Source organism: Chenopodium album, chromosome 5 (genome assembly GCF_948465745.1).
Source record: "Chenopodium album chromosome 5, dcCheAlbu1.1, whole genome shotgun sequence".
NCBI classification, from domain to species: Eukaryota; Viridiplantae; Streptophyta; class Magnoliopsida; order Caryophyllales; family Amaranthaceae; genus Chenopodium; species Chenopodium album.
In genome coordinates this window covers 75,736,617-75,761,568 of record NC_137838.1, presented here as the reverse complement: position 1 = coordinate 75,761,568, position 24,952 = coordinate 75,736,617, and the positions used below count along the sequence as shown (strand labels likewise).

General features: G+C 35.6%; 3 protein-coding genes across 3 annotated transcripts; 1 reads left to right on the top strand and 2 right to left on the bottom strand.

Annotated features, from left to right (window-relative positions):
* The first annotated feature begins 760 nt into the window (after positions 1–760).
* On the top strand, positions 761–6,014 carry LOC145631102 (uncharacterized). Its single transcript, XM_081683199.1, has 4 exons — positions 761–883; positions 2,871–3,009; positions 5,165–5,237; positions 5,575–6,014. Exons 1-4 carry the CDS (start codon positions 853–855, stop codon positions 5,821–5,823), a joined length of 492 nt encoding a protein of 163 aa, XP_081539325.1. The 5' UTR covers positions 761–852; the 3' UTR covers positions 5,824–6,014.
* A 614-nt stretch (positions 6,015–6,628) lies between these two features.
* Positions 6,629–15,352, bottom strand: LOC145633180 (phosphatidylinositol 4-phosphate 5-kinase 5-like). The gene is made up of 9 exons (XM_081685458.1): positions 15,334–15,352; positions 8,800–10,024; positions 8,390–8,557; positions 8,138–8,303; positions 7,917–8,033; positions 7,637–7,830; positions 7,418–7,548; positions 7,085–7,166; positions 6,629–6,914 (listed from the first exon to the last, which is right to left on the bottom strand). Exons 1-9 carry the CDS (start codon positions 15,350–15,352, stop codon positions 6,629–6,631), a joined length of 2,388 nt encoding a protein of 795 aa, XP_081541584.1.
* Positions 12,522–21,426, bottom strand: LOC145632320 (nonsense-mediated mRNA decay factor SMG7-like). Its single transcript, XM_081684666.1, has 8 exons — positions 21,257–21,426; positions 20,938–21,072; positions 19,531–20,139; positions 19,304–19,426; positions 17,372–17,607; positions 15,334–17,284; positions 15,119–15,247; positions 12,522–13,146 (listed from the first exon to the last, which is right to left on the bottom strand). The coding sequence occupies exons 2-6, from the start codon at positions 21,004–21,006 to the stop codon at positions 15,358–15,360; spliced, it is 2,964 nt and encodes a 987-aa protein (XP_081540792.1). The 5' UTR covers positions 21,007–21,072; positions 21,257–21,426; the 3' UTR covers positions 12,522–13,146; positions 15,119–15,247; positions 15,334–15,357.
* Positions 21,427–24,952: the final 3,526 nt, after the last annotated feature.

Below are 24,952 nucleotides of genomic sequence, written 5' to 3'. Positions count from 1 at the left end.
TTAGCACACGAACAAACAAAAAACATAAGCCTAATTGAATAAATCTCATCATAAAGATGGGATCCATTTATTGAAAGCAATTAAAAAAAAATTTGAGCTTATCACCGGTAAAAAGCCCCTACAAAAATTTACAATTGAGATCATAAGAAAAAAGATAGAAAAGAAGAAAAAAAAAAAAAAAAAAAAAAAGAAGAAGAAGAGTGAAGGAAAACCTTCAAAAAAGCATAACAAATCTAGCAATGGAGGCTAGAAAAATCCTCCTAAGGAAAAACCCTAGAGGGAACCAAAAAACCTTCCCAAGGAGAAAGCCTGGAGGGAAAAAAAATTTAGATACTATACTGTAGTTTTTTTTTCATTTTTCATTACAAATCATGTCAATTTAATTATAACAACTTGACAAAGCAAATTTTAATTTTTTTGTTACATATTATTTTATTATTGAAATAAAAAATTTAGAAAACTCTAGCAAGCATTACTTTGACTTTATTTTAAGATAAAAAACTTTGGAATGTAACGTTGACCACGAATGCAATATAATACAAAAATCACAAATGATAAATCTTCTAAACCAAGAATAAGAAAGAGTAAGAATATACATATATACAAGCACAACAAAATCATTAGAAATATATAAAGAGAATCAATTAAGTTGCCTTCATTTTGAGGAAATGCATTATACTAATCCCAACCCACAAGTCTTCATAGTACGTGTCAATTGTTCTTTTATGCTTATCTATGATTCTATGCAACATAAGTTGCGTCAAATCCTTGGTTTCATTTATTGCAACTTACATTCAAACTAACATTACAAGAAAAGAGGGAGCTCAAGAAAGGAAGATCAAATTTGAAGATATGGGTCAATCGTTGATGAAACTAACTCCTGGTATCATCCCTTCTCCTTTAGTTAACCTAGAATTGATCACGAGTTGGTCGGTTTGTGTCAAGATTTTTCGAAAAAAAATTATTTATATAATCAGGGCTTACATGGAAATTTCGAGCCACTAAATGTGATCAACTCTAGGTCAACTTACTCTTTTTTTTTTTATATATGCATACTATAGTTACTTTGTTATTAATCAATCTTTACGTATAGTAATGATTGTTTTAAGGTTATTTTAGATTTTAACACCTCACAAAAACACGAAAATTGATTTTAACACCCCCATAAAAAAAAAAAAATTGATTTTAACACTAGATAAATTTCCAAAAAATTGGTATTACCATCACTTAACGGTTTCCATCCAAAAATTCCGTTAAGTGTGGCCCACATTAACATGTGTCAGCATTTTATTTGTTCAAAAAAAAGAGAAATTAAAAAAAAAAGAAAAATAAATAAAAACCTAAAGCTACCCAGCCACCACCACAGCACCACCCCCGTGCCACCGCCGGCTTCCCCCCAACTCACCACATCCCTCCACGAAACCACCACCCGTGTCGCACCACCACCCCCAACCCACCTGAACACTCCCCCTCCCTTTCCCGCAACCGTAACGCCCCCAAAAACCACCAAACCCAAAACCCTTGTCCCCCCTAAACAGCCACGAATCCGGCCTTAAAAGGCCGAAATCGGCCGGTTAAGGCCACTAATCCCTAAAACCGGCCAATTTCGGCCATTTTTGGCCAGATTCGTGGCCGTTTTGGGGAACAAGGGTTTTGGGTTTGGTGGTTTTTGGGGGCGATACGGTTGCGGGAAAGGGAGGGGGAGGGTTCAGGTGGGTTGGGGGTGGTGGTGCGACACGGGTGGTGGTTTCGTGGAGAGATGTGGTGAGTTGGGGGGAAGCCGGCGGTGGCGCGGGGGTGGTGCTGTGGTGGTAGCTGGGTAGTTTTAGGTTTTTATTCTTTTTCTTTTTTTTTTCTTTTTTTTTTTTATTTTTTTGGCCAATAATAACACGACACGTGGCTTATGGACCCACTTAACGGATTCCTAAACAGAATCAGTTAAGTGGTGGTAATACCAATTTTTTGGAAATTTATCTGGTGTTAAAATCAATTTTTTTTTATGGGGGTGTTAAAATCAATTTTCGTGTTTTTGTGAGGTGTTAAAATCTAAAATTTCCTTGTTTTAATTACTTAATAAAATTAGTGTTGACAATCTTCTTATTTATGAGTATATATATTTCTGATAATAATGATATCATATCTCTAACAAAATATGAATAAATCGTTTTGATCTTATCGAATGTTTTTTTTAAAGAACTAAGTATCATCATCAAATCCTAAGCTAGCTAGATTAAATCTATCTATTTATAAGTTGCCTTAAATTGCACAAAAGAAACATTTTACTAAGTAACTTCTTTTATAAGAAATTGTCTTAATCAAACGATCAATTGTTTATCCCATTTTGAGTTTAACGGATCATATATAACAAAGGATAATTTGCCAATTACTACCGCAAGTTAATACTACTTTGTAAATTACTACCGCAAATTAAAAAAGTTGTGAATTACTACCGTAAAAAATTTTAAGATGTTGCGATTACTACCAAACTCCCATTAAATCCAACTATGACGTCATTATATCCCTTTAACCCGTGTTTGACCATGGATAAGGGCTTTAACCAGCCCTCCTCCCTCCTCCAAAAAAAAAGAAAATGGTTTAGGGATATAATGACGTCATGGTTAAAGGCTTTAACCAAGGGTTAAAGTGATATAATGATGTCATAGTTGGGTTTATTGGGGGTTTGGTAGTAATCGCAACATCTTAAAATTTTTTGCGGTAGTAATTCACAACTTTTTTAATTTACGGTAGTAATTTACAAAAGTAGTATTAACTTGCGGTAGTAATTGACAAATTTTCCTATAACAATAACACAATGTTTATTAATTATAATGCTAAATAACACGTAAACTAATTAATGTTTTAATTTGTAGGAAACGAGGTGAAAAAGTCCGAGTTGGAAGAAATAGCAAGAAGATGTTATGATGAGAAGGAGTTGTTAAACAAGAAGGAGTTTAAGGAACCTGATGAACTTTTTTGTGACTTCTACAGAGCAGTTTGTGAAACAGTAGAGTATGTCTTTCAACTCCAATTCCTTCCCAAACTATTTGAATTTTACAAAAATAATAATAATTAAATAACTACTCCCCTGTCAAAAAAAAAAAAAAATAAAATAAAATAAAATATCTACTCCCCTATTCCTAAACAATTATTAGAAGAATTTTTATACGAATTACATAATAATAACACATGAGATAAAACTAATATGCTGGACACTCAAGAAATAAACCATTAAGCACGACCACTGCACTTCATCAACATCAACTTTGAATGAATACATATGAGCATATTTATAGTATACCCAAATCATTCTTTTCGTAAAAGATAAGTTTTATCAAAAGATATGTTCAAAAGATATTTTCCAAAAATAAGTTTTCAAAAAATATTTCTTTTTGTTAAGAATATATTCTGTCAATAATAAGATATATTTATTATAAAAACAGATTTTATTTCAAACTTATATTTTCCAAATATAGCTTATCTTTTTCAAAAAGATATAATTGCCGTAAAATCAAATTTTACACAAAGTCTTATATGTGGCTAGCCACATGGTGTACGTGACCATTTCACATAATCACATATAAGGCAATTAATTAAGTAATAGGGGGTTACGGTGAAGATTAAATGGGGTTACCGTAACATATGTAGGTTAGTTAAATGAGAAAAAGGGGGTTACTAGCTAATAAATGAATTATTCATTCGTTTTTTAAAATAAAAAAATAAATAAGGGTTACTCAAATGAACAAATTGGGATACTTATTTCTAAATTACTTGATTTCACTCGTATAATGAATTTGAGTTACTTTTATGGACTACATGTAGTTACTCTTATAAAAAAATGAGGTTACTCATACATATAAATAAATATTACTCTTATAGATCAATGTGGCTACACTGTGTGGCCAACCACATGCAAGACTTGCTAGATTTTAATCAAAACTTATTTTTGTTGAAAATACTTTCCAAAAATAGCTTATCTTTTTCCAAAAGAGATTTATTAGAAATAAATATTTTCATTTTGTAAAATCATATCCCTAAAAGATATGCACGTATTAGGTAAATATTTATATCACTAAAACCAAATCTTAAAGACGTGCAGACTTAAGTTCCTATTAGATTTCGAAACTCTGATAGTCTCTGAGTTCCTGACAAATCAGTAAGTTCCTAACAAGTCAGTAACTCTAATTTCATTGACTATCAAGAGTTCACATTGGTTTTATAGACTTGTTCCAGACTGACTTTTATGTCCAACATACTTACATGAATCATAGAGCGATATACTTCGATTTCTCCGTCTTCATGTTGTATCTATGAAACTCTTGTTTTGGAATCTTGTAGTATTGATGTATTCTAGACCTTGAGGCAACATTCCACTTCTAGAACCGCAGACCAAGTTCCTAGTTGGAACTTTCTGTCACTCTTGTTCATTCCTTATTGGAACTCGCAGACCAGGTTCCTTATGGAACTTTCTGCCACTTAGCTTACACTCCTTTTAGGGAACACCTCATGAACCTATTAGTATAGGGAACATGCTCCGGCTCTCGTGGGAAAGCCTGCCGAAAGTTCCTTCTGCATCTTGTTGGAGAATATCTTCAGGTCCCTTCGTGGTTTTGTTCTCATGGGAAAACCTGCTTTAGTTTCATTCATTCTCTCATGTTTCTCTTGAAGTCTGCTAAGTTCCAACCCATTAACTTCACCTAAGCCAGTTCCTGTCTTCACATAAACACTTAAACATTAGACTAAAGTTTGTTTGTCATAAACAAACTTCAAGTGAGAGAACTAATTAAACATAAAGCAACATGAAGCTAACATATGCAAACACCTATTTACATAGTTACCTTTATGGTTCCTTTGCCATCAACATGCTTATCAACCATAACACTCATCTTTGTTCTTGTTCCTCTATAGCTTATCCTATATTGCTCAAGTTCCTTATATATATATATATATATATATATATATATATATATATATATATATATATATATATATATATATATATATACTTGTCAATACTCTGGTTCCTTTTAATTATCTTGTTCCAAGCATAACTTGTTCTTTCTGTGCACAACTTACAAACACGTTAGATAGATAATCATCATTAGTTTACAATCATGAAAACAATATTTAGCATTTGATTTAACTCTTAGATTTGATTACTGCGCAGAAATATCAATACCAGTGTTGGCAATACCCAATTTCGAGTACCAAAGGAAGATGTTCTTGAGAAAGCATTCAAGGTAATTGGTTTTCTTTATTACATCCTTCGCAATATTTTTGTCTGAGAGGATTATTTTGGTAGAACGTGGGTATGTACGGATGTTAATTAGATCTCTATGGACCCATTGGACACATGTTCACAACGCAATGATGCAAACATAATTCAATTCCATGATTCAGATACCATGTCCCACAATTGTATCGATAAAGTTAGTTACAAATAACAAACAAATAGACACAAATTTGTTATTGCTGCTAATCATGACGCCTAAAAAATTCATGACAAAATCACACGTATATGTATTGTACTCACTTATTCATAACCCGAACAGTCTAACAAATTAAATATTAATGCAGAAACACCACCCAGGAAAAGGAAAACCGTTGCAAAAGGAAGAGTTTCAAAAAATTCTTCAAGATGCAATAATGGAAACAGGATTTACAGGCATTGGAGCAAAGGATGTTATACTCTACATCTTTGGGATTCCTGCAACTACATTTCTTATAAAAAAAGGAGTTTTTCCTAGAGTAATTCCCGACGGTTTTTTCATTCCTGTTGTTACCTCTGCCACTGTATTTGCTCTTTCCCAATTCAACAAGATATGATATACTCATCCATTAATCATGTACTCCGTAGTAAATTATGTAACGCGTGTTTGATTATACACATTTACACGCGTGTTTGATTATACACGCGTTACATAATTTGATTATGTAACGCGTATTTGCTCATCAAGTACACTGTAATGAAATATCACAAGCAAACCTATACAATAATGTACATGCATTTCTTTGTTTCTTCAAGTGCAAACCTACAATCTGTTTCTGTGTTTGATAATCATCTGACTAATTTTACCAAACATTTATGCAATTAAAGAGTCAAAAGGCCAATCAAAAAAATACAAGTAGCAAGAAAAATGTCTTTTCATTACAAAATCTGACATGACAGGACAGGAAATCGTACAAACTTAAAGATATTTACTCAACAAAAAATCTCCTAAAGTACCGTCTTTTCTCCTCATTACACAATACTTGATCCGATAATGGAAAATCGAAAAAGAATTCATAGATACAAATTCAATGCTTAATGTTGGACTCCACAAGAAATAATAACAGCAGTTGCCTAATTTACATATTCGGTGTTGTAAGCTGTCTTTTGTTATATACTGTTGTGTACACCTTTTCATATCTTTAGCTTCAGGACAATGAAAGCAACACTGCAACAGATACTGTCATACGAGTAACAAATACTACGTACACTAAATTGAGGCATCCCCGGCCTTATAGGAGCAAGATTAGGGTGTTCTTCGCGCCTGATGGAAAGCACACAGAGTAGTCTTTCCTATTTATAATGACCTGTTACCCAAACCAGGAGACGAAACATGTTGGTGAAATCAAATGTTGTTTGGTTTTAAGCACCTTCCGCAAAAATCTTAAAAATAAAATCACGAAAACGTTTGGAGTAGAGTTTTGGATCTACAGCTGATATTGAAGTAGCATCATACTGCATTGCCTTATAAGCATGCTCGAGTTTTTTGCTAATGTCGTAATCTTGAAGTATGTCTATGATCCCAAAGAACATTACAACGTCGTAGTATTCTCCAACTGGCTCCAATACCTGTGATTCACCATCAATTTTTCTCACAGCTCTCTCAACTTGTGCTGGCATATTGATTCCTAACTTAACACTATCCCACCTGAAATAATGTGAAGCGCGTCAGACTAACTAGTCAGTGTTGCTTCTGCTGTAGCTTAACAGAAGCTAGATTTGATTATAATTGTAAGATGAAATGAAGCATTATTAGCTTTTAAATAAGATCAATGTAAAAGTAAAGTGCTCCTAAGATGACAGCTTAGAAACACTCACCAGGCTGGATCAATTAGAAGTTGATCCATATCTACTTTGGAAAGTCGAGGAGCTCCTGGTTCATTTTCTTGTTCATCACAGCCTGAGAGTTACAATCGAGTCATGTAAAATCGAGTCATGTTTATATTAATGTTCAAGATAAATTACATGTTCTATCTGTAAATAGTTGTCACATTGTTCTAACCCCTCAACAATTATACTAAAAGAAGGTCAATTGAAGTGGTGTCATACTGTCATGTAATAGATGGCGGGAATTCTACTTATAATCATTGAATATATGGGAAAGGTGACAAATTTTTTTTCGGACATTCTACAATAGTATGTGTGACTAACCAATAGGTGTCCGGGATCCAGAAGGAATCAGGTCCCCTGCTTTGGAGGCTTCCCTAAAATGAAGGCCAACTAGCAAGCTGTAGTCCATAATTCTCTCCTGTTCCAAAAACTCGCAATCTCTATCAACTTGTCTGCATATATAAGTAACAGAAATGAATTATGAAACTAAAGATGGTATACTAGAAACTGAAGCAAATCAAAAGGCATGTTATAAGGTACCTGCAGAAATCTTGGAACCATGACTTCTGCAGTCGAAATATAAAGTTGAGATCAAGGTCTTTAAGTATTGTACTTGCATCTAACTCTTCTTCAGGCTTATCCGTTGAACGGCCAAGTGAAGATCCTTTCAAGTCAAAACGTCGATGAATGGTGTGCTCGGTGCAGAATAAGTTCCCCATTATAATGAAGCGTACCTGGACTCTTGTGCATCATTAACTGTATGCCTAGCAAGAAAAATTTCCACTTGAAGAAAAAAAGTAAAGCAAATTTCTTATCTTACTTTCTTCTGGATTGTTCCTGTCAATTTAACACAATGAAGGCCGAAAAACTTGGTCACTAACGTGTTCTCAAATGCTCGAACGTGATTATAGTACGCTGATAACATCCTTAAGAGTACCTTTATACATTCAAAACGTACCAAATTTTAATCTGAATGCTGCAAAGATCCGGTTACCAAACAAGGTCAGTAAAAGAAGTTTAATCAATGAAAGGGAGAATTACTTTTGCTTCTGTTTTCTTTATTGTCTTAATCATGTAACGATCATCACTACTCAAGTAAAAGAAGCTTCCACTTTTTCCGGGGGAGGACAACTCTCGAAGGGCTTCGTTCCCACAGATTGATAACATGTAATCAGCTGCATCCACCTTAAAAAGCTTCCTCAATGCTCTAGTAAAGATTGAATAGTCAGGCTCTAATAAAATGGTCAGATTATACAAAGATTCAGAGTTATAAGATGAATCCATTAAGCTAACCTGAATACTAAAGGGCAATAGTCTTTCCACTTAAATTCACAGGAACTATGTGGAGGAGTATACTTGGAGCCTTCTGATGGAAACTTTGTCCACACTTTTTCCTTGGGATCAAAAGCGGACGACCTCAGATCAAGGGATGTTGGTGGAGCAGGTCTACCAACAGCATGCCTGCAAAATCATTCTCCGAATTTATCATCAGTATGCCAAATCAGTACACAGTGGCTAGTCCGAAAAGAAAAGATGACTAGATAAGCCAACTAGTCAGGTCAAGGGATATAGTAAGAACGAAGTAGATGAGGCTCAAGCTTACTAGAGCCAACTAAGGTGCATTAACAGGCTAACATGGTTACAATATGCTGAAAGTAGTCTATAAATGAAACTAAAATGGGGCAAAAAGAGGCGAAAAGTACCTGATTCCTAACTGTAGATTAAGCATAAGCTCAAAGTTTTTATGACCTCTAGTAATAATCTCTCCTTGTTTCTTCCCTACTTTCGGTATCCTAAGTGGTTTCCCTGGAGTCCCAGGTGGTGCCATCTTAAAACTAGTCCAATTTTCAAGACTTAAACCATCCAAATCACCATCTTTTCCACTGTCAGAATTCCTTCTGTTACTACCATCACTTGAAAAACTTCCTTCTGACTCCAACATGTGTCCACCAGGAGTCATTCTCGAGTCAACTGACATTCGTGCAGGCCTACTCCTTGGATCCGTTCCTTTGGGTGACTTCCATGCCGCGAGCTTCTTCTGCGATGGAAAAACAGTAATCTTTTCAGTTGCACATACCTTACACCCACTCAAAATATCATTATACAACTCTTGAGGATCCCAATTTTCCTGATCTAACAGTTCAGGTTCAGGACAATGATAAGTCCCAAGCATCTCTTTCGGGTCTCCACTCCAATACCCCTCATAGTAACATCCATTATCCCATTTGTATATACCGTCTCCTGCAGGCAAAGAATCAACCCAGTTCCCCTTGAAGCAGTCTCCATTAGCCCAAATCATCACACCAGGACCCGAAATCACCCCATTCTTCCATTCTCCTACGAAACAAGTCCCATTGCTCCACTGATATTTCCCCTGCCCTTCTTGCACACCATGCCTCCATTCTCCATCATAAAAGTCCCCATTCTCATATGTCATAACACCATAACCATGCTTCATGTTCATCACCCAAAAACCTTTATACGCCTCCCCTTCAGAGCCGGTATAAGTACCTTTCCCATCCATATAACCGCTCTTAAACTCACCTTCATACACAGCCCTTGAAGGCCAACTAAACCTACCTTTCCCTATGGCTTGGCCTCGAAACCACTCCCCTACGTAAATACACCCATCAGTCCACAAGTACTTCCCATGTCCATGGGGGCAATACTCGAACCATTGTCCCACATAATAATCTCCATTCGGAAGAAACTTCTCCACCGGTACAGGCTCAATGTTGTCACTTCCATGGTTTTTGTTGTGTCCATCATCAAAGATAATATGACCATGATCATCAAAGAAATCTTCGTGCACATGGGCCATAGACGTCGAGCCAAATATGCTATGTGCTCGTTTCTTTGCAGCAGCTTGTGTTTTTCGCAATGTTGCCTCCCATGCTTTCGCCATTCCACAAGATTTGGTAATGATCTCTGCTTATTTTGGGTTAGAAATAGAATCTATTCTAGGAATTTACTACTTTTCTTGTAACAAACACATAGTTTTTGTTCATTTCATCAAAGATATATAATGTTATGTACAAGTTTATCTAAGATGATCATAAAATGTTTATGTTACATATACCTGTTGTCAACCATTAATCTTCCTGAGAAATTCCCACTTGTAAAAAATCATCAAATCTTCGATTTTGTACATTGCAACAGACGAATGTGATGCACTCTGCTTGTTCTCTGGAAAATCTATATGATCAAACACTTAGATGTAAAATTAAACCAAACTAAAAAAAAAATCCTAGCGCGTATTAAAATTACTATTTAAATTTTTAGATTTTTTTATAAATGTTTTTCCTAGATAATTTAGGCTAATCTTGTTTTAATTTGTTTTGGTTCTAACACACAAGTGAATGGAAAATTTTCCTACACAATAGTGGTTGCAAAAATTACCATTCGCCAAAAGCGGAGGAAATTGCTAATCTACAAATGACAAGAAGAAGAGTTTTTCTAACAATGAGCTACAACTGCTAATGCCCACAAAACAAGCAAGAAATGAACGGACACTCAGTAATATTTTTTGCCATTTTAAGAACTTGGTATCCCTATAAACTAGGAGATGTGTGATAATCCTCGTTGACGAATTGAAATTATGTGAGATATATTAACACCTTCATATGCTAAATTGTTAATGCTATATATTGTTATTTGTGGAGGATTATAACAATTTATATGAGATATTTTGACCTTCAAACTTTTAAATTTAAGCAATGAATAGTTTGATTTTAAATCATATATCATGAAATTAAATAAATATAAACAAAACAAAATTTCCTAGAAGAATGAACACCCTAAATTGGAAATAAGGACATTAATAGTTGTTTTATAATTTTGTGTGATTAGTGTTAAGAAATTTAGTAAGTTGTATTGTTTAAACTCAATTATTATGTTGGTTAAATAACGCAACCTAATTCTTCCAAAAAAAAAATAAAAAAAATAACGCAACCTAATATTATTTGTTGGACGAGACAAATTATTATTTTGTTTATAATGTTGGTTATAATTGGATACAAATCTTACAATTATATGGATGTTAAATGGGCTTGGTTAAATTTTTTTCATTGATACTACGTATTAAAGATTTGAGATTGAATTATGTTCGTATTATTTGTCATTTATATCTCTCTCTACACAAATTGTTCGTCCAACTCATGAGAGTATTAGGATAAAATAATCTTCAGGATTGAAGCCTACGTACTCTTCCTCTCTATTGCTTACTTCATCTCTCATTCCCATCAAGCATTCAAGTAATAATGATTAGCGAATTATAATCAAATGTGGATTTTGTCAAGAAAATTACTAATCCACTCTTCTGTGCAAAGGTTACACAATTTAAATTAAGCTAGCTTTAATCCGAGGGAGTATGTACTACAACGAACTCTACTTGGATAATTTGGCTTTTGCATGCCTAATCCTAATAATTTCTCAACGTACAATTTGGCTTTTGCATGCCTAATCCTATTTCTCAACGTTTAGGGGACTAATGATCAATAGTTCTACCCACAAGTCATTCAAATTGAGTGAAAGGTTATATTAGATCAAGGTCCGTCAAAGCAGTGATGCATTGTAGACTTTTGGTAGACTTTGCACAATCGGATGTAAATATGTAATGTACAACATTTTTACAGGCGCTTTGTTAATAAATTAAAATAAGGATGACAATTTATTTCTTTTTTTTTTTTTTTTTGTCCGGACAAATTCTTTATTTCTTCACTTACATATGCACAAGTGTTTTGTTTGACGCATTTATCTCTTGTGCCGGAAACGTTTTCTTCATTGTGCAGTTTCAATGTCTACTTTCACAGGCAGAAAAGAAAATTTTGTAATTCTCGCGTCAATAATAATATTTAGCCCAAATATATACAAAGTATCTTCTTCCCTCCATGAGTCTTTAGAGGTGGCTTAAAGGGGAAATTGAAAATTACAGGGAAAAAAACATGGCTTTAAGATGAAGGGTATGGTGAACATGCTCCTGGACACCTAAATATGATTAAGCTCTCACTCTTGTCCCCCTAATTGTGGATAATTCCATCACATAATAATGCTATCTCAAATGAGTACAGTTTCATTCCAATATGAGTAATCGAAAGTACTCGTATGTATGAAAAAAATCCTAGCAACACCAACAAATATAGCTCCAGACAGTATTTAAGACCAGTAACAGAGACCAGCAATGAGGATTAACTGCACAAGTCAGATCATTAGCCATACCCAGAGTCTCACCTCAGTCATTCTAGAACCACATTACATAACAATGCACGGTACAAATTTGCTCATATTGCTTCTATATGTGCAAAGATTTTGATCTAAAAATACCACAATTAAGATGAGGAATAAATAATCCAATTCCCGCTTACTCAAACAAACTGGTCGTAGCAGCATATAGCTATCAATGAAAAGGAAGGTGAGAAACAGATAATAACAAGCAAATGGAGTACAATTTCAATCAATAGTAGTAAAAATCCTGCAATACTATAAAAGCTAATTTGCCCACAATGGGCAAAACAGCAGCAAACAAGCCAAGTCTTGGAAAAAAAAAAAACAAACAAACCAAGTCTGGAAAACATAAAACAAAGTCTGGTCTAAGGAACATACTCCAGTGACCAGTTATTACTAAGAGTACTCCCCACAGGCTAAAAATGCCATAACGCGATAGTAGACCTGGGGTTATCTCAACTATTACTAATATAAGCATTGTGCATAACCTTTTGCTTCAAAAAACAGATGAAATTTAATATGTAGAAACTTTAGGCTGCCCAAAAGCAATTGCCCAGATACCATCACTTAAATCAGCTTCCTCAACTGATTTTATTGATGGTTTTTGCAATGCCTACTAACATCCCGTATTTGCATATCATCGATCCAAGGCCTAGTAGTGTAAGCTAATACTTATCGAGCATAAAAAGCCGATCCAACCACATCCCGATCTAAAGAGACATGCCCCCATCCATTCAGGCAGAATAGCACTAACCCTTTAGATTTCCAATGCAGTCCCCCCTACTCGTCCATTGACTCCATCCATCCCATCCTGGATACCTCGGCACCTGCAGAAACAATTATGACTTTGTGAGTGCACTTAATTGATACAGACCTTTCAGTTTATAATCACATATAACCTAGCTGGACAGCCCACCTAAAAACAAAATTCTAAAAAGCCAATATCATAATCACCACCTTGTTGACAAAAATTCCCTAAAAATGATTTGTCCTCAACCATCAAACACTAAAGCAACTTGGACTCAAGGATACACATCCAAGTGTGCCCCATCTTTAAATTGCAAAATAGGTGGTGGTCAGACCTGTATTATAGGTTCCTGTAATATAGAATTGACACTAACACAAACATGGAAAGGTATTTAGGAGTATCAAACTTGTAAAATTAAGAAGCACAGAACTTTATCAATGCGTATGATCCAAGGTCTGTCAAAGATATATCGTATTAAGGGTAGAAAAGTATGGAGTAAGAATGGGATGGACGTGAAAGAAAATGGTCAATGAAGTAAAAAGAGTGACCAGAAAGGTGTAGATATTATGAGATTAAGGGCGGGATGAGGGGTAAGGCGTTCAAATGATACAAGGTCTGTCAAAGATATACTATATCAAGGGTGAAAAGTATGAAAGAATGAGTAAGATAGGGCATGGGCATGAAAAAAAGAAAAGGTTGATGAAGTAAAAAGAGTGATCCGAAAGGTGTAAACATTGTGAGGTGAAGCTAGGGAGGGAGGGGGTAAGATGATAATATGGGGTTGCTATAAATAAAATATAAAAGTGAGTCAAACTCTTGCAACACTCCAAGTGAAAAATAAGCTCAACAGTCCAAAATAAAGGGAGTGTGATTCCCTATGCTACTTCAATCACCCGAACTGGTATTGAACACTAAACGCTTCGAAAAGGGTTATGGAATCCTTAGCCAACACTTCATAGCTCTCAGACACTTGAATATAATTGAACCACATAACCATAGAAGAAAAAAAAAAAAAGAATATATGCCATATGTGACCTCAAAAAGTGAGCTTAATACATTGAAATTTATGTAAATTTCTAAACACAATAATTAACTAAACTTATGACATGGTTCCACACATATAATTTTAGGACGCTATCCCCACGTCTGAAATGTATAACCTTGAAATGTCAACACTTGGATAAATACCAAAATCCGACATTCATTCTAACTAACCAAAAGTAGTTCCACTAGGTACTGGCATGCATTTCATGGCCAAAAACCTAAACATTGTAGTGACAGGAATGATAATGAAACTACAGCACATTCCTCAATTGAATCAAACCAAAAACAATAAAATAGACTGAGTAAAACTTATGACACCTAAAAGTCGATTCTACCCATTCAATGCCATGTCAATCCTAAAATTTGCCAAAATAAACTTTTAGTCCCACTATTGAGTTAACATCTTCCAATTGGGGGGATGTCCCGCAACTTAATTTGACATATAATTTCATGCACTAGCCCTAAACTTATTGCACTGATCTGAATATTTTAATTGTGAATAATCCTTTAATAAACTTAACTTATATATCAAATAGGGAAAGAAATTAATTGGCAAGGCAGTAAGTTACAACAAATGTACTTCATTTGCAAGTAAACCAGCAGAAATCCAAAGGGGTAAATTCAAAAATAGATCTGTAAGACAAGTCAAATTCTTATCAAGCCCACAGATCAAAGGGCAGAGGATGAATATTCAAAACAAAAATTAACATATTCGCCAATGATAGATCCTAGATTTCACACCCAAGCCTTCAACATTGATCAAATTACTCACAGCCAAAAACTTCCAAATTTTTGCGTTTATTAATAGTTCGTGCTATCATTTTTGGGACTAAGGCTTTGTTGCGTGCTACAGCCTTAAAATAAATCCATCTATATAGATAATCAGAGTGGTGTGAGAAAGGGGAAGAAGAAGGAAAAAAAAAAACCTTGTAATGCCAGACAAAAGTATTGACCAAATTGGCGGCTTATATAAAAACATATTACATTAGAGACAGATGGATATATACCTTTTCAATAGCAGGGGCCTGCAACACTCCCAAGATCACTCAAGCTTCAACAAAAACTTAATATCAATGCAGGACCAAAGCAGCGCAGAAACTTTAGCATCTGCCTGTGGATAATCACCTCAGTGGATTCTTCACAAAGAAGACTAGTCAGTAAATCTTCACCTCACAATGATTGATCCATACAAAAACTGGAAAACTGAGATAAGTTAACAGACCTTCTAAAGCCTTTGACATAGTTTTCACACCAGAAAACGACCTTCCCACAGAGATTGGCCTTGAAACTGTGGTGTAAATGGAATTGCCTTCTGATTTCCTAGCTGCCGTTGTTGCTCGCAGAGATTCAGCTGATCAGGAAATTGGTAGTCTTGCCAGTGTCTATTGTTCTCAACTGGGGTTTGGATTACTGAAGCCTGTTTTCCAGGAAAAGGAAAGCTAATTGCCCCTGGCGAGTCATTCCACTTGCTAACATGACTATATAAAGACCCATTAAAATTGGTGCAGAGGTCAAACCCTGTGTCTTGCTTTGTTGAGGATGGCATCTGATATCCATCAAGCCAGCTATAATCATCCATCATTGGGTTTCCATCCTTCACACTTGGCTCATGCTGAGGTTCAATAGCATATTTAGGAGTAGCAGGTGTAAAACCTGGTGGAGGGCCTATGCGTCTGATTGGCCGACTAACTGGATTTTTTTGAGAACCAACTGGAAAGACTGACTGGGGCTTGATGATAGTGGAAATGTTCAAGTCAGGCCCAGACGATATAATAAAGTCAGTTTTAGATGGCATGACAGCTTCTGAAACCTGCACTGGGTAACCATTACTAGAATTGGAATTGACAGCATGCGAAAACGGAAGTGATAGGGCAGCAGATTGCAAAGGAGTGAAATGTTCTGAAGGCTTTTGGTTCATTATATGCCCATTACCCATCAAACTCAGATTCCTAAATCCATTTAACACAGAAGCCCGCTGCTCAGGCAACCAGCCAGAACTAGGAAGTTGCGTAGGTTGCACATGTTGGGAGGACGCATTAGCAACAGACATGGATGACCTCAACGTTGCATCAAGACCATTCTGAACAATTCCATTGGTAAAAACTCCATTAAGAAGGTTTCCATTTGGTGATGCTGACACAGGTCGATTAAAAACTACCGAATTTCCACCAGACACATTAGAAACAAGCCCAAGATCCTCACAAGAAGTCAAAGCTGGATACCCAACATCAACTTGCTTATCTGCAGCTGAAGGCTTAAAAACAATAACCTCTTCTTCATCATCAACCTCGGCCACCTTCACTGGTCCCAAAGCTCTCGGACTTGATTTCTTTTCACCTGATAATTCTTGGCCCATGACATTTGACATCAATGTTTCAGGTGAGGATTCAAGACATAATTGTGCCTCAGCACCAAAAATGAATTTCTTCAAGTCAGGATCAAAATAAACACCCTGCTGCTCAACCCGAAAAACATTAGCAAAGACCTTGCCAGCAGCTATTATCCTCTGGACACGAGTTGTTTTCTCCTTAGTTCCACCATCACTACCATTCCCAAATGTATGCTTCCTAGAGAAGTCAAGGATTTGATGTGCAGGGTGGAGGGGCAGAAATCCCCTCAACTCAAAGTCTTCCCATAGAGCAAGGCGATTGGATGTTTCACCTTCTTCATACTTGCTCATGTTGGAAAAGCATGTCTCATCTTCATCAGTAGAAAGCAGCCCACTTGACAGAAGCTTGTTGAACAAGGTTATACAGGAATTCCAAAAGAAAATTCTAGCATTAGCTTGAATTTCCCCTGCTTCGCTGCAAGTCGCAACATCTGGATGGCAAGCTAACCATTCCACAAAGACTAAAATTCCAGGCATTAGATAACATGATAAAGGATCGCATAACTGCAAGCATCGCTCAATAATATGTCCCATAAACTCAAAAACAGCAGTATACGCATTCTGCAGGAGGACCGAACGCTGTAGGATTTCAGCATATGACTGATTCTCAGATTCTCTTTTCACATTGTGTACCGTAAATATAAGAATTGCCACCAGCCTGACAATAACAAGCCCACATTCAGCAGCATCTGACCCAAAATTGTATTGGTCTTCCAGGCCAGACGAAAGAAGCACAAGAAAATCGTTCTTGGCCATTGATAACACGTCTGCAAAGGTTTCCAGACTGGACACATAAGCAGTAAAAGTTAAATACAAATCATTAATACAAGAGAAGATCAAACTAAATTACTATATATGAAAGTAATGATACCTCGTGCGAGTGAACAATATGCCATTCACTCTGACAAACTTAATGCAGAATGCTTTCAAAGTTTCAGGAATACTAGGGGCCTTTTCTTTACTTGGACTGGTTTGGCGTCTGTTTTCTTTCGACAAAGCCCCCCTACCATCACCTCTTCCTTTCCCTTTTCCAGACATCCGTGAGGTGGCTGCTTTTACTATTGGAGTTTTAGACTCCCCTAGAAGTTGTGTATAATTCTGACGATTCTGCCACAGAAAACAAAAAAACGTTGTTACAATTATTGTCGCACGTCATATTAAGATTGTAGACTTCAAGGCATAAACAATTTCCTCATACACAAAAAATAAGGATAATAATACAGAAGCAAGAAAATAAAGTAAGCATCAAAACAAAAGGGCAGCATGCATCTTCTGTGTATAAGAAGTTGACACAAGCTTTATAAATTTTCAATCATGACACTGTCTAGTGTCTACAATGCTAAGTCTTAACTAAGAAAGCAACTTTAAACACAGCATCAAAGTGATTTCAAACATATTAGCATGCAAAAGCCATATATGAACACCAACAAAATCATATAGGAATCTCCCAAACAAAAATCATGCTGCAAAATAGTCATCACGATAATCAGCTATATTATATACTAACATTTGCCACAGTACACTTAACTGATCAAGTAAACAGTCTACTTTGTCCCAAAAAGTAGTGAGTTCATCACAACAGAGATAAAAAGTGTCCAAATTTTCACAAAATCAGATCTTAATTTCTCTCCTGCCTATCATGGTGGTATACATTAAAAATTCAAAAGCCAGTTCACTGCCACCTCACCTGTAAAACTTCTACCCTACTGACCAACGTCTATACTCACTAACCAAAAACATTAATCCCCCTCCAAGGATGCTAAATGTGCTCTGAGCCTCTGAATCAAACTCTCCAAGGTCAAACTTTGACGACTAATTTCATAGTATAGATATGGGACAATGATATTCTCAGTATGATTCAATAATAAATTGAGAGAAAACAAATATCAATGTTTTAGCTTGAAAAAAGATAGATATCATACATATGAATGGAGTGAATAACTAAATTCAATTGAAACATTGGAGAGAGAAATCATTGATATAAACATTAGAGAAATAATTAGACTTTTCACATGCAATCTATTGACATGGTTTTCCAAATCCCCCTTGCCCTCCCTCCTCAAGCAACACTTACTATTTCAATCAATTTTGTAGCATAAATGTATGTAAGACAAGGTTATAAAACACCCAAGAGGGGGACAGGGATTGAGCATATGCACAGGTATCAACTGTTAAGTGATAGTATTGGTTATAACAATTGCTTGAAGATGGATTCTCACAAATTTTGTCCAAGTAAATGGGCTTAAATTAGAACACTTTACTGTTAGCATGATGCATTGGAAAACAATTACTGTTCAGGTCAAGGAGAATTTGTTCAAAAGTAAAACTATGAGCATTATGTAATTGGAGTCTCAAAAGACCACAATCATTTTCAAGCTTTACAGCTTCACTGGGTTAAGAAGGGGACATGAGAATCAATTCAAAGGGGAAGAGTTGGTTCTTTGATAATCACAATGAGGTAAGACACAATGCTTCAACAAAACTTTTTCCTATACTCTTGAAATAGGGGTCCTGCTATACTAAATCAGAAATCGAGCTATAACCTCAAAAGGCCAAAGGTTATGGCTTTTACAATTTGTAATTTCCTTCCATGCTAGCTAAGAAGTATTGTTAGACCTTACACCCATTCATAGTCACCCAAAGTCCCAAACAACAAATGCTCAAGGAAAAAACAGGATAAGATATGATCAAGTTTATTAAGCTTTAGTACATAGAAGTTGCAAAGAACCACCCCCTCCTCCTAAACACAGAAGTGGATAAAGCTGAAAGAACATAGCAGGAGTCTCATCATCTAATTACTTACCCTCTCAAATGCAATGATAAGATTGTCCCTTGCGGTTGTAAAAGGGCTTTCAACAGCCAAACTCCGAAAATAGCGGTAAGTTGCAGCCAATTCATCGCCATGATATGCAGCCACTATAGCAAGCTAGAAAACAGCAAATATAAAATGAAGGGTCATGCAACAGAAAACAGACCATTTCAAATGACTTGTCTACAGCAAAAAAAATAGCGAACACCAATAAGAAATACCTGGTGGTGTGGATTACCACCAGACGGCCACAGAGAAGATGCTTGCACATAATAGCTAGAAGCTGCAGCAAAGTCTCGAGTTTTGGAATCACCATCCCCATAGAGACCTTTATAGCGAGCAAGATCACCAAGGTAAATCAAGCACCGGTGGCAAGAAATCAAGCCTTTCCTTATATCAGCGATTTTTTGTCCATCTTTTGAGAGCAAAATCTGATTATCAGGATCATCTGAGAAATAATCAAGAGACAGGCCATATTTTGCCCTTATTTTCAACATGAGCTCATGATAGAATCCTGTTGCCTCTGACAGAAATGTTTTAAATTGAGAGCGTATTCTAGCAAGTCGATCAGGACGTGCAGGGCCACCATTTCCGTTTTGGGCAGCAGAAGAAACCTTTGCAGAAGAAGCTGCATTATAGAGTGCCCGTAGCTCTTCTATTCGCCGGTAATGCAACTGCCATAAAGCAAGCTCAATTTCAAGCTGCTCAGAGAAGGAAAGATCTTCCAGTATTATGGCTTCATAGTTTTCTCGCAGTTGTTGCCATACATTAGGATCTGAAGGAACTCTTGCATGTGCAGATTTACGTCGGGTATTTTCCAGCTCGACATTCTGCACAGCATCAATTCACAAACAAAAAAAAATCATATTTGTGATGCTGCAATTTGGATGTCTTAAAAACAACACCAAAATCCACACAAACTATAAAAGTTGAGCCGACAAACAACAGTGCCACACATTGTTAGAATTTAAGAGACTGACAATTAGGCAGAACTGAATAAGATGTGACAATGCAAACAAGAAGGTGACAAACAACAGTGCCACACATTGTTAGAATTTAAGAGACTGACAATTAGGCAGAACTGAATAAGATGTGACAATGCAAACAAGAAGGTAATAACGAAAAGTTGAACACAGTAAACTATCCAATGAGCAACACTAGGCTTGGTAGCACATCACATCATAAATATAACATCAATAAGAACCCGAGAAACACATACTCAACCAAAAGACATCCCACGCAAGATCACGGCAAAGACAGACTTTATGTAAGCAATATCCATAACACAATTACAGCCATTCCACCACCAAACCATCACCCCAATGCATCTAACAAGGCTCTCGGTCTAGTCTTGGGGCAAGCAAGGTCATTCAAATTCCGATGATTACTAAACCGATGTTCCCCTAAACCATTCTCATACAACCAAGTTCCTACGTACTCCAACATAAACCATTCTCATTCAAACACAATCCCATAAACCATTCTCATACAAATTCCACAACAACCAAGTTCCTATGTACTGCAACATAATCATGGAAGACTTATATCTATATTTACGACGAAATCGATAAATTAAAGGCAAAAGATGAAGATAACACAAGATTTCGAACACAGAATGAAAATCATACCTTATTGTAAAGACGCTGAGCACGCTCCCTAGGAGAAATTACTGAAGGTTTATCCATCTGAACAGCCATTTTCCATCAATTGCAAGCAAGAAAACTGCACTATTTCATCAGGAGCAATCCACAACATTTAAAATCCTTCAAAAAAAAAACGATCAAAAATCACTAAAATTCGCAACGGAAAAAACAAAACTACACGCAAAATTACAAAAATTCATACATGCTAGAATAATTCAATTCCAAAAATAATCATCGCAAATTAAAGATCCATGAAAAAAACCCTAGATCTGTGAAATTAAAGGTGAAATAGAGAAAAACTTACAAAATCGAAAGAAAAAGGATGGAAGAAATTAGGGCTTTTGCTGAGAAAATTCTGGAAGGATGAAGAAATTGTGAAAGAATGTCATCGATTAAGGAAGAAGAAATTGGTGCGAAATTGTGTTTTTTCCCCCAAACAGTTTAGAGAGACAGAGAGGAGAGAGAAATTGGGGACGGGAAGCCGACGAGTTCGCACGAAATAAGAGGGAGAGAGAGGGCTTAATACGTTTGTTTTACCATCATATAAAAAAGATTTTGCTACTTTGTACTTTGGTTAATAATGTTTTTTTTTTTTCTTTTTTTACTTGTCAAAAAAAAATAATGCTTTTTTTATACGTTAATGATATTAATTTGATTTAGTGATTGAAATTAATGACATTGTTTCAAAAAAAAAAAATATTAATTACATGGACATAGTTAGTCAATGTTCCAATTTCGTCAAACAAAAGAAAATATTAACTACAAATTAATACTCCCTCCGTCCCATAATATATTACCTCCGTTACAGGTTATGTGCAAGTGTGCAACGATTAGACATTTTTCCTCTCTGCTCTATGTCAAATCGTTGCACATAACCTTTAACGGAGGTAGTAGTTCCTATTTTGAAAAACCAAAATGTTGTTCCTATTTTTATTTTTGGATTTTATGTAAATACTATTATACCCTCATTTTTGAAACTCTATTCATTGTACTTTCTAATTTCACAATTAGTTATTAACATCCGATTTACATTAAACTATTGTAAATCGCCTCTTGCTCTAAGCAGAAATGTTTCCATTTTGATTTACACGTGCATGCTTCATTGCTTACAAATAAAAACCAACATTTTCTCTCTCCTCCTCATTCATTCACAAAGTTCTTTCTCTCTTTTCTTTCTCTATCTTCTTCCATAATTGACAATTCTCTCTATTCAACCTGGTTACTCGTTCTGTAACTGCGATTATTTCTCTTCTCTTTCACTTGTGAAGTTGTTATTTGCAAAATTAAGGTTTGTTTACTTAATTTTATGAGATTTTTGTTAGTTTTAGTTGTTTTGATTCTTCGATTTTTATTTTTTTTTTTTATTTATTTTGTTCTTGTTTTTGTTTTTTGTAGTGTTTGATTCTGTAATGGTGAAGAAGAAGAGTACAAAGAAGTCGTCAGAATATATGAAGTCGGAAGAAGGTAAAGTGAGCTCTAACTCGTCATCGTCATCGTCCTCGCGTTGCTCAATGAGTTGGTCGGAAATGGTGGAATCGACGATGGTTTCAACGGCGACTTTTGATTTGATTGAGTGATTGTTCAGTTTTTTCATGACTATGATTAATTTTGTGTTTATTTTTGTTGATTTTGATACTCTGTTTTGCATATGTAGCTTAATTAATTTTGTGAAAAAAGGTCACTTTAGTGAAAATATGGGTCACGTTTGTAAAAGAAAAAGGGTCACTTTTGTGTAAAAAACAAGAGTCACTTTTGTGAAAATATGGGTCATGTTTATAAAAGAAAAAGGGTCACTTTTGTATGGAAAAAGAGTCACTTTTAAAAAAATGTTCGATGTACAATAAAAATATTGTAAACCAGGGGCATGCAAAAGTTTTTGTTCTAATTTACCCTTGAATTTTGCACATGCCTTGTACTTTTTCCACTTTTTCTCTTTAACTTTTATCTATGATTGTAATTTTCACTTTTCTTAACGAACTTCATCCACTTTCTACTACTATATTCTTAAATACCGTGAAAAAACACAAATAAGAACTATATTATAGGAATGAGGTAGTATTTATTTATAACCAGCAAAGTTATAAGTTCTTGTGGTTTTGTTTGGTTTTGAGCTAGCATGCTCTCTTTGATTGCCCATGGGTGAGCGATCTTTGGGTTGAGTGTGGTTGTGAAACTATGGCAGGTAAGGGTGGCAATTCGGGTCAACAGGTTAGGTTCCGGTCAGATTTTGGATTGGTTTTCGGGTTATGCTTAGAAACTATCAAAAATAGTGTAAATCTTAATGTTATTCTGAAATATGAAATTTGGGTGAAATCGGGTCGAATTCAGGTTGTTCAGGTTTCTTTTAGTAACTTCGGATCAGGTTCGGGTCGGGTTATTGGGTTGGGTCAGGGATTACCAGCCTTAGGCAGGTTGAAGGAACTGTGATTTAATGAGTGAGCCTTAGTACTCAGGCGAGGCTATCATGGGCCTTTGTCCATTTGAGGCGTCCCGAGGACGTGAGCCATTGGATATAGCTATGGTTGAAGGTAAATTTGCAAATTTGCTCACCGTTTCAACCTTGCCTTTTATGCTATACATTATACAAGTATGTTATATCATGTTAGATGATTACGATGGTTTCACTGTTATATGTTTGTTAGTTTCACTGTTTTATGCTATATACTTGGTATACATTATTATACAAGTATGTTATACTCCGTATTATGCTAGATGATGATGCATGGTTTTACACTTTCACTGTTGTATGATGGTTTCACTATTTGATGCTATACATTATACAAGTATGTTATATTATGTTAGATGATGATGATGGTTTCACTGTTATATGATGGTTATATATATGTGATAAGGATTGACATATTATCCTCCTTAATTAAGGGCTTGTTCTCTTGCGTTGAAATTCAGTTCAGTTCAGTTCATCTCAGTTCAGTTCAGCTTAGTTCAGTTCAGTTTAGTTCAGCTCAGTTCAGTTCAACTTAGTTCAGTTCAGTTCAGTTCAGTTCATCTCAACTCAGCTCCTAATTTCCTTCTCTTATAAAATATTCAGTTCAGTTTAGCTCAGCTCAGTTCAGTTCAGCTCAGTTCAGTTCAGTTCAGCTGAGTTCAGTCAATGAGAACAGACCTTAATTATCTCCTATACAATTACTCCCTAGTGACCCTAGATTAAGGTGTACTATGTATGTATACTAGTAACGTAATGAAGGAAATTATCAATGATTCAAAACATTCTCTATATATATGTATGGTATCAGACTTTTGATCCTATTTTCCTTCTTCTCCACTTCTCTTCTACATAAAATATATGGCAACCTACCCTCCCTCAGTCCTTCTTACTATACCAACCCTCTAACGTAATGAACAATAGCATACTATCACAGCAAGTTATGTGCCTTGAATTTGTTGATTCATGGATACTAAGTTAAAATCTTACAAGCTTCATATTTCTCACAGAAGACAGGCTAAATTTCTGAATTTTTCTCTCCAAATTATTCAACATCATACAACACAATCAAGGTAAATGAATAAAAACTTAGTGTACACCGTGTATATAAGGAAAAGGAATAGAGCTAAAACTTGGGCCAAAACCATATAGGAGGAGAACACTTGGAATTTGTATCAATGCCTTCATAAATCTTTTTTATTTCTCGTGATGTCATGTCAAATACACCCATATCATGACCACGAGTCACTGTCATTTCCCAATCAAGGGATTAATGACCGATTTAATTCCGTAATCCCAACAGTCAAAAAAGAATAATCCCAACAAACAAAAAGGAATATTCTGTTTAACGGAGAAAGGGAAATAAAATTTCTCCAAAAAAATAACAAGGACCCACGCATCGAATTCCCCAAGACCCGGCTTGGTGCGCGTGTGTGTGGAGTAACACTTACCTCCCACTCACTCAACTAAGTACTACAATAAAAAAAAACAAGAAAAAACCTTTCCCTTCCACTAATGTGGGATTTTTCTCCTTTCATTTGTTTTCCCCTCTCTCTT